The sequence below is a fragment of the Camelina sativa genome, chromosome 1 (genome assembly GCF_000633955.1).
Source record: "Camelina sativa cultivar DH55 chromosome 1, Cs, whole genome shotgun sequence".
Taxonomy (NCBI): Eukaryota; Viridiplantae; Streptophyta; class Magnoliopsida; order Brassicales; family Brassicaceae; genus Camelina; species Camelina sativa.
Window position 1 is genome coordinate 8,429,027 of NC_025685.1, and position 8,862 is coordinate 8,437,888.

At 39.2% G+C, this 8,862-nt stretch overlaps 3 protein-coding genes across 5 annotated transcripts; all 3 read right to left on the reverse strand.

The window, feature by feature from the left end:
• On the reverse strand, positions 31-3,372 carry LOC104783666 (probable serine/threonine-protein kinase WNK6). 2 transcript variants are annotated; one of them, XM_010508797.2, is made up of 8 exons: positions 3,215-3,372; positions 2,545-2,636; positions 2,325-2,362; positions 1,946-2,173; positions 1,609-1,829; positions 1,309-1,466; positions 792-1,212; positions 31-709 (listed from the first exon to the last, which is right to left on the reverse strand). In XM_010508797.2, exons 2-8 carry the CDS (start codon positions 2,629-2,631, stop codon positions 159-161), a joined length of 1,704 nt encoding a protein of 567 aa, XP_010507099.1. In that variant the 5' UTR covers positions 2,632-2,636; positions 3,215-3,372; the 3' UTR covers positions 31-158. The 2 variants fall into 2 exon arrangements, with proteins under 2 accessions (XP_010507099.1, XP_010507096.1); XM_010508794.2 differs by having other exon boundaries at positions 3,224-3,371.
• LOC104783682 lies at positions 3,553-5,041 on the reverse strand. Its single transcript, XM_010508806.2, has 2 exons — positions 4,744-5,041; positions 3,553-4,002 (listed from the first exon to the last, which is right to left on the reverse strand). Exons 1-2 carry the CDS (start codon positions 4,924-4,926, stop codon positions 3,766-3,768), a joined length of 420 nt encoding a protein of 139 aa, XP_010507108.1. The 5' UTR covers positions 4,927-5,041; the 3' UTR covers positions 3,553-3,765.
• On the reverse strand, positions 5,156-8,856 carry LOC104783686 (autophagy-related protein 13b). 2 transcript variants are annotated; one of them, XM_010508809.1, is made up of 5 exons: positions 8,729-8,856; positions 7,777-8,432; positions 6,557-7,282; positions 6,288-6,469; positions 5,156-5,739 (listed from the first exon to the last, which is right to left on the reverse strand). In XM_010508809.1, exons 2-5 carry the CDS (start codon positions 8,392-8,394, stop codon positions 5,373-5,375), a joined length of 1,893 nt encoding a protein of 630 aa, XP_010507111.1. In that variant the 5' UTR covers positions 8,395-8,432; positions 8,729-8,856; the 3' UTR covers positions 5,156-5,372. The 2 variants fall into 2 exon arrangements, with proteins under 2 accessions (XP_010507111.1, XP_010507113.1); XM_010508811.1 differs by having other exon boundaries at positions 6,557-7,016; positions 7,511-8,432.

Below are 8,862 nucleotides of genomic sequence, written 5' to 3' on the forward strand. Positions count from 1 at the left end.
ATCAAACGACCGACCAAACTAAAAACTCAATTATCAAAAAGAAACGCTTCATCCTGTAGGAAACTTTCTACACTTTCAGGGAGCGAAGAGCTTCTTCTTCAACAACCAAACAGATTAAAAAACAAGAAGTGAAGTAATGAATTGTTGTGCTTTTTGGCTTACTTCAACTTCATCACAGACAACTTCTTCTTCGTCTCCATTATAGCTTCTTCTCTTTTCTTTGTTACTTCTTTCATCTCTTCCTGATACTTAGCTTCTATCTCCTCCAGTTCCTGTCTTAACCTTTCTTCTTCCTCCAAACTTACTGGTTCGGTTGCCTCTTCTGCTTCTTTGGAGCTCCCGTTTTCTCCATTGGTAGAATCGACACATTGCTGCTTATCGTCATCTTCTGATCGTGGGAAATCCGAGTTCAACGAGTGGCTAATCGACTCACTCGCATCATGAAAAGCAGTCTCCTCTTGTCTCTGTATGGTCTTGGCTTCGTGCTGCTGACTTCTTGAGTTATGATTTAGTTGCGAGTGAATGAGATGATCGACTGTGACATCAGTTTTCCAGGTGGGTATCATGTTGATAAGTAATATATCAATCAGTTCGGCTATAAACGTGACGTTCTGGTCAGTCAACTCGAGTTGCTCAACCATTTCACTCGACACCTTAGAAGCAGTGTCACCTTCTTGATAGAACAGGAAATGAATGTTCCTCACACGTCCTACAACGCAAAACAAGTTATATTTAAGTCTCAGAACGCAAAAGTGATAGGTATGTAACTGGAGCTGAACCAAACCGCTCACCATTCTCATCTACTATTCTAAGAATTAGCGACACAGAGTGTTCATCGTTTTCTTCACCCTTGAGGACAAAGAAATTTCCTCTCTTTGCTCGTCTAACCTCAATACACCTGGATCCTGAGGTGTCGCAAAAAGTAACAATAGGCAGGTTGTCTTCATCGAGATCTATAGACATGGGTTTACTACGCCGTGCTGTAGCAGGGCCTTCAGACATAAGGCAACGATCTCCAAACGCACCATCTTTGGGCATTACAATGTCTGGAAGTGGCAAAGGGTTGTGCATTGTTAAACCATTGACATGAAGAAAAGGGTCCAGCAGAAGCTCTTTTGCTGATAACCTCTCCGTTGCAGGAAGCAAGCATTTCTCAATAAACTGCTTTACTTCTGGGTCTTGAACCCTAGAGAGTGAAGCAGGTTTTATTCCCTTGAAATCACCAAGAACCACATTTGGTTAATAAAAATCTTGTCAATAAGCTCACGACAGGAATTATGTGGAATATACACTTTGTTGCTAGCTCACCGATGAAACTTTCTTGTATATCTGAGCAGAGTTTTTGCATTCACAGTATGGGTATTCAAATGTCACCATCTCCAACATACACATCCCAAATGAATAAATATCAGCCAGTTCGTTGTAGTTCTCATCATAAAGCTCGGGTGCCATAAACTCTGGTGTTCCTGTTGGTAACATAGTAACACTTCAGTTTGACCCAAAAGAAGGACAAATTAAAATGTAACAGACAAAGAACATAGCGTGATCATAACTGCAGAAAATGTGAATAGGTAAGCAACATCAAGAAGCAGGAAATAAAAACTATACCAATGACACTTTTGGCATTAGCTTGCTCCATGACAGTAGCTAGACCAAGATCTCCTATTTTCACTTCTCCATGGTTTCCGTTGATGAAAATGTTATCGCATTTGAGATCCCTATGTATAATTGGTGGCTCTTGACCGTGAAGATATCTCAAACCCATTAAAATCTGCCTCGCCCAATTCTTCACGGCCTTCATGTTCACCTTCCTGTGTTTCTTACGGTAGCTAAAACAAAAGATTGCTTCAAATCCACAGCAGTGATCACCACAATAAACAAGACAGAAAGGGAACCAAGCACAGGAAACAAGAGTTGTGTGGTAAAGAGGAAAGGAGATACATACTGTCGGAGGCTCCCTGAAGTGAATAGCTCAGTTATTATGTTAACTGTCTTGTTCTTATCATCTATCCATGAGTTATAGAACCTAATGATATTACTGTGCTTCAATGATTTTAACAGACGCACTTCAGAATAAAGCCTCTCAAGGCAATTCGGAGACTGCAAAACATCATCTATTCGTACTTGGTTCCACGCGACTTCAATCCCATCTACTTCATCGAACGCCTTATAACTGATGTCCTTAAGTTAAGGTAATAAACCAAGAAATTATACAGAACACAGAAATATATATTCTTTCTCTCCTAAAAGCAACTTCACTGACATGATACCTAGGAAGCTTGTGATATCAATAAACTATCATTGAAACAAACAGAAAAGGATACACAGTCTTGAATGCGCCTTTTCCAATAACCTCTTTATACTGAAAGGTCCCCAGTTTATTATTGGTCAAACCACACAATATTACTCAAAACTTAACATTTGAGAAACAAGCCAAAGGGAAGTGGATCTTAATCCCCCTTATAGTATCAACCATCCACTGATTGAAAGGTAAACAACTTAACAGATAGAGAAAAAATATAATTACATAGAACATCCTCATACCCGTATATATCGAAAAGTTGGATCAACTTCAAGCACTTCAGGGTCAGGAGGCTCTTGAAGTGTGGAAGCATCGTCTGAACCATCCATTCTTTCTAAAAGCATACAGCAGAAACAACCCAAAAAAAAAAACACAAAGAATCTTAATAAAAATCCATGGATTCTTTTTAAGTGCAACATGAGAATATTCAATGACACAAAGATATCCACACGCTAATACAACCTTAAATCCAATTTCAGCTGAAATCTTTTTTGTGAAACTTCTCAACCTTTTTTTATTCATCATCTCAGATCAAACAACAACAACAAAAAAAAAAAGACAAAACACAATCATATTGAACTGAAGCTTGTCAAAATTTAGGATCATGACTTCATTTGCATAAAACACAATCCAATAAAGCAATACTCTTCTTCCCAGGTTGAATTCTCTCAAATAATTATATTCCACACAAGAATAAACAATCCCCATGAAGAAGAGTAAGACAACATAACACCCACATGAGCAGATTAAAAAAGAGAGACCGATTCACGTCAATGCATACATTCATATGAATGAACATAGAAAAAACACACCATGAAAATTAATTATATTTTCCTCGCCCCAAAAAAACGGTACAAGAAGGGGTAATGATATCGCGTAAAACTTTTATATATTTATATGATTCTGACGTACTGATTCTACCTGGAGAAACAGAGCTTTGGTTCTGTAATTGAGACGAGACGAGACAGACAAGGATGAACAACAATGACACGAAAAAAATTTAGAACCCTAATTGAGAGAAATCGATTGATGAAGGAAAATACAACAAGTGTTTGTTCTAAAGCTTATTTACGAAACACCACCCACCACCCTCTATTTTAAAAAAAAAATCATTATTTCTTTTTTTCCCAAATTAAATTTGTTTCAAGTCCTTTTCTAAAAACAGAGAAACGCGAAAAATGACGTTTTAATACACATGGCTTTTAATTTTGCGTTTCTCAACGCAATTGCTGACGTTGAATTATATCCACTAGGAAAATAGCCAATCTTATAACATGAAAATGAAATTTTTAGTTCAATTTACCTAAAAACTATTACATAAGTCAAATATTATTTCATTGCTTGCGAAAAAACGCATTACCACACTTCTTGTAAACCAAAAGTCAAATAACCATTGAAGTAGACTCCCATGAAGATCTGGTCTCTGAGTAGACAGAAATTTCAACGCAAATGATTTTTTCTCCTCATCGCGATAACCCTAAGATATTGTCGTCATCTTCGTCTGTTGAGGATTCATCGTAGAAGCTCCCATTAGTAAGTCTGCTAGGATCAGTCAGATTAACTTCCTTATCTGATTGTCCGATCGTGATGTCCCGGTGTTTAACTAGGAGCCAGCGCAGCAGTTTGTCTTCCTTGTTGAGGTAGTGAAGCTCCTTGTTCATGTTTGGAGTTGCCATCATTGTTATCTGCATCAATTGTCCCTGCAGTATTTCACCCCATATCATTATGTTATCTATACACTCAAAGCTCCACGGCAGAAAATGGTACTACTAATCAAACCAGTGACTCTGCAGATTAGTGAGAGAGAAAGAGAAGCTAACAAAGAAGCATGTTCAGTTTTCACTATCTACAGATTTTATCAAAGAGACATTAGGAAATTAATGTTAGAAGCTAGTACAGATACTCTCAAAAACATATGGTCATCCTGTGAAACTAATGTATCCAGGTTACATCCTATATCCTCCTTCGTAGCTCAAATATATGTTTCTACAATAACCAAATTGTCTATGAACAGAAGCAGTTTGAAGCGAAAGCTGCGATTGCTTGTACTAGGTAACTGTGGAAATCACAAAATTCAAAGCCAATCAAGCTTTCTTATTCCAGTCTGAAGATCCAAAGCCAATCAAGCTCTCGAAGAAACGAAAATCATAGGGTCTCAACAAAAACTGAAGAAGTTTGATTCAATACTATCTAAGGCGAAACAAGTATCACTCTAGGATCGTAGCTAGCATTTGAAGTACAATGACTGCATAGTTTTCCTCAAATCTAGCTATCAATACGAATCAATCAGAAAGATGCGAAACACAGAGCATTTTGCCGATAAGGTGTCGAGAGGCAAAACCTAAATCCTAATCGGCCTGAGAAACACTTGATCCAAAGAAACACTACGGGACTCCTAATAAAATCATCAATTGAGTAAGAAACCTAATGAAATTGAATACCTGATAGTGTCTTCCGTCGAGCTTCCTAATACCGTAACCCAATTCGACCTTGCCAAAGGATTTGACCTCGGTGAGGACACCATTTCTGCTGTAAACGTGTTTCCCGATGCGCGCAGCGAGTTCGATAAGTCCTTCCTTCCTGATGATTGGTTTGAACAGAAGCATACAGTCGTAGAGCGGCATTTTTTTTATCTTCCTCTTCCTTCCGACGACGACAAAGAGATATTAGATTTGGACTCTCCCTCTCTCGTTTCGTTGGTTTATTAGGGTTTTTACTCTTCACAACTTCGCCGTCGAGTGACCACACTTCACATTTCCACTAAACGACGCCGTGTTGTAGTTTTGTTTACATATAAACCCAAAGAGGAAATTGTACAAAAAAAAGCTTTATATTTTCATAGAAGTTAACAACCAAAACAAAAGTCATTATCATTAGTATATGTTTACCATTTATTTTCATGGAATTTTCCTTTCTTTTTCTGTTTTGGGTACAACTGTTTATTTACATGGACCACAACATCATCAAAAGAGTATAGAGAGAGCTTAATATTATTTACATACGCACATTATATGAAAACCCAAATCCAAAACCAATAACGAAACCCAAAATGGGTCAAGGTTTTGAAACATCAAGCATCAAAGGGTGAAGTAGCAGTAACCGAGGAAGGGTTTGATGTGGATTGACTAAGCAACAAATGGTTCTTCATTTCTTTGTAAGTCCTCAACTCTTCCATAGCATCAGCTGTTGTCTTTGAGGCCAGAGCAATCCCTGAGGCTGTGATTGACGCTACTGCTATCTCCTGAGCCCGTGCTGGTTTGTTGTTGTTCCAACAGATTTCAGGTATGGAAGATTCAGAGACGTCTTGTCTCAGAGGTGGAGCTTTCTTCAGCATTCTCACAAGGGCACCAACTGCAGCATCTTGGGACTTCTTCGGGAATGAACCGCTTGACTCAAGTGGCTCATGTATGTCTCCTCTGTGGTCGAACGACCCTGGTCTGAAACGAGGCAGTAAAGCAAAATCAGTTTCAAAATCAGTTTCTTCTACTGGAAACAGTTACAAAACAAAAGTCTTAAGTACTGAATCAGGATCCCGGAGAGCAAACCATTCAACTGATTATTTGATAACTTACAAAACCCGACAAAAAATCATGATACTAGTAATAGTAATAGTGAATAGTTTAGATTTCTTGGTTTCTCTACAGAACAGTTCTCTATCTTCTTTGTAAAAGATCAGCAGACGAATATGCCAAAATGGATGGAAACTACACGGATACAGAAGCACTACGATAATCATTTGCGTTCAATGGCTGTTTAAAGCTCAAAGCAAAAAAAAAAAACACATAAACAAGCTTCTCAAGCCGTATTGATTAGCATATAGAGGCCAGGGGTAGCAAATCACTTATGTAGAAACTCAATTGGTTTCGAAGGAAGCACTTAGAAAGAACAATGGGAACCAAAAGCCATAGAATTACATATCGTATGCTTGGGCAGTAGATAAAGGGGAAAAGACACAATGAGAGATGTAAAGTTTTTAAGACAATACCTGCTACTACGATCTGTAATATCATCATACTCAACATCAAATGGGCAAGGGAAATCAGGATCATCAACATCGTCTTGGTAAGATCTACTGGAACTCCTGGAAAATGATATCCGCGGTGAGCTGTTGGAAGACAGCCTCATTCCAGAATGCTTCCTAAAGTCATCTCTTCCATAAAGATACAGCTAGAACAAAATGAATTTACAATTTTACTCGTTCAGTCACATGATCCAGAGAAAAGATAAAAGATAAGACATGTGGAGTACGTTTACCTTGTCTATTGCTGATCCAGATTCACCAGGACCAAAGTCTCTCACAGGCTTCAAGGAAGTGTGTCTCGACAATTTTAGATGAGGAGAAGGTGCCACAATGTTTTGTTTTGTCTGGAAGGTCGGAGCTGGGATTCTCACTGGAGCACTTTCAGTACGTGTGATGCCTCTTGAGACGGCCTGTATAGGTGCTGAAGGAGAAGGAGGAGGGGAGAAGTCTTGATAAGGAGAATACTCTTCAGCGTAGCTTTCTTTTCTACGACCAGTGGGCATCTCAGAAGGCTGAGGAGGAAGGTTACGGGAACAAGGATGTGAAACCAATGCATGTGAATCCGAGCGAGTAGGCGATGGTGAGCAAGAAACAGAAGGTGGAGACGCCTTGTGACGATCGAAACTCCAGCTATGGCGCCTTTGAAATGGCAACAAAGGAGGTGAGCCATATGAAAGAGGAAGGGAAGGGAACCTCTTTAAAGGATCAGCCAGGGGACTTCCAACATAATCAGTTATAAATGTTGGAGACATAGGAGTTGAGTGTTCGCAACTGACATCTGAGAGAGAACGATACAAAATCGATAAGCAAAGTCTACCACAGATAGTCTCAACCGGCGTGAAAGAAAATTTCTGCATTTCTGCTTCTTCTCTGCGAGTGAATGGCTCAACTATAGAAGGGACCCTAGGAACAAGCTTGAACTTGAAGATCTGCCCAGAGGAATTGAGTTCCCTGAAAATCTTANAGCGTAGCTTTCTTTTCTACGACCAGTGGGCATCTCAGAAGGCTGAGGAGGAAGGTTACGGGAACAAGGATGTGAAACCAATGCATGTGAATCCGAGCGAGTAGGCGATGGTGAGCAAGAAACAGAAGGTGGAGACGCCTTGTGACGATCGAAACTCCAGCTATGGCGCCTTTGAAATGGCAGCAAAGGAGGTGAGCCATATGAAAGAGGAAGGGAAGGGAACCTCTTTAAAGGATCAGCCAGGGGACTTCCAACATAATCGGTTATAAACGTTGGAGACATAGGAGTTGAGTGTTCGCAACTGACATCTGAGAGAGAACGATATAAGACCGATAAGCAAAGTCTACCACAGATGGTCTCAACCGGAGTGAAAGAAAACTTCTGCATTTCTGCTTCTTCTCTGCGAGTGAATGGCTCAACTATAGAAGGGACCCTAGGAACAAGCTTGAACTTGAAGATCTGCCCAGAGGAATTGAGTTCCCTGAAAATCTTATAAGCAGGTAAAAGCCTAACCATCACAAACAATGATCTAAGCAGCAGAGTTGCTTTCTTATACATCACTTGCAACTTATTACTGCTTGACCTCCTGCTGCTGGTAGTAGCAGATTCCCTGATCTTCCTATTATCATACTGCACCACCCATCTCTCAATTATCTGCTCGTTCTTAGTCTCACATCCCAATTCATCTTGATCAGAATTCCAACCCGACGATTGATACTCTTTCCCTGAAAAGTTCCTGATAAGCTCCCTATTACCAGACAAGTTCATCTGATCACCAACAAGTGGTCTCACAACAAGAACCACATCAACAACCAAAGGCTCAAGAGTGCTTCTACGACCGATATCGAAACTCTCTAACGCTGCAGGACATTCCCTGAGAGCTAGATTGAACCACTTGTCACGAGGCCTGACACTGGAGGAAGAGGAAGAAGATGAGGAAGGGGAACACATCATCTGCTCACCACTAAAATTCCTTGAAGACATAAAAGGAGTCCTTGATTCGAGAATAATGTGAAGGCTTTTAGCAAAGAACTCAAATATGATCTGTTCTGCTTTAGCACCTTCTGAATTGTTGTTGTTGCTACTCCTGTTGTGTGAAGATGACATCTTTCTATCAGAGAACCAATCAATCGAGCAAACTGTTCCTGGGGAAATCAAAATTTCAAACACCATAAACAAAGATTGATACAAAAATCAATAACCTTTACTAAAATTACGCATTTGATCAAATCGAACAAAAATCTCAAGTAAAAAAAAAACACATAATTCGAGGATTAACCCAGAAATCATCTATGTAGTTCTCGATCATCAAATCCATCTAAATTAACAAAAAAAAATCAAAGAGTAAAAACTTTACTTTATATATTAAAAAAAAAAAAACCTAAAACCCAGAACAGAGCAAGTAGTATACACAAACTTGTACAGTAGTAAGTATCATTACCTTATCGTCTCCTTCGTTAGCTTGTGTCGCTGCTTATTAACTTCGTCTTCTTCGAACTTGTTCACTGTTTTTGTTTTTTTTTGGTTTTTTTTTTTAATAACGGCAAAATTGAAAGAACCCTAAAGACGAAAAAA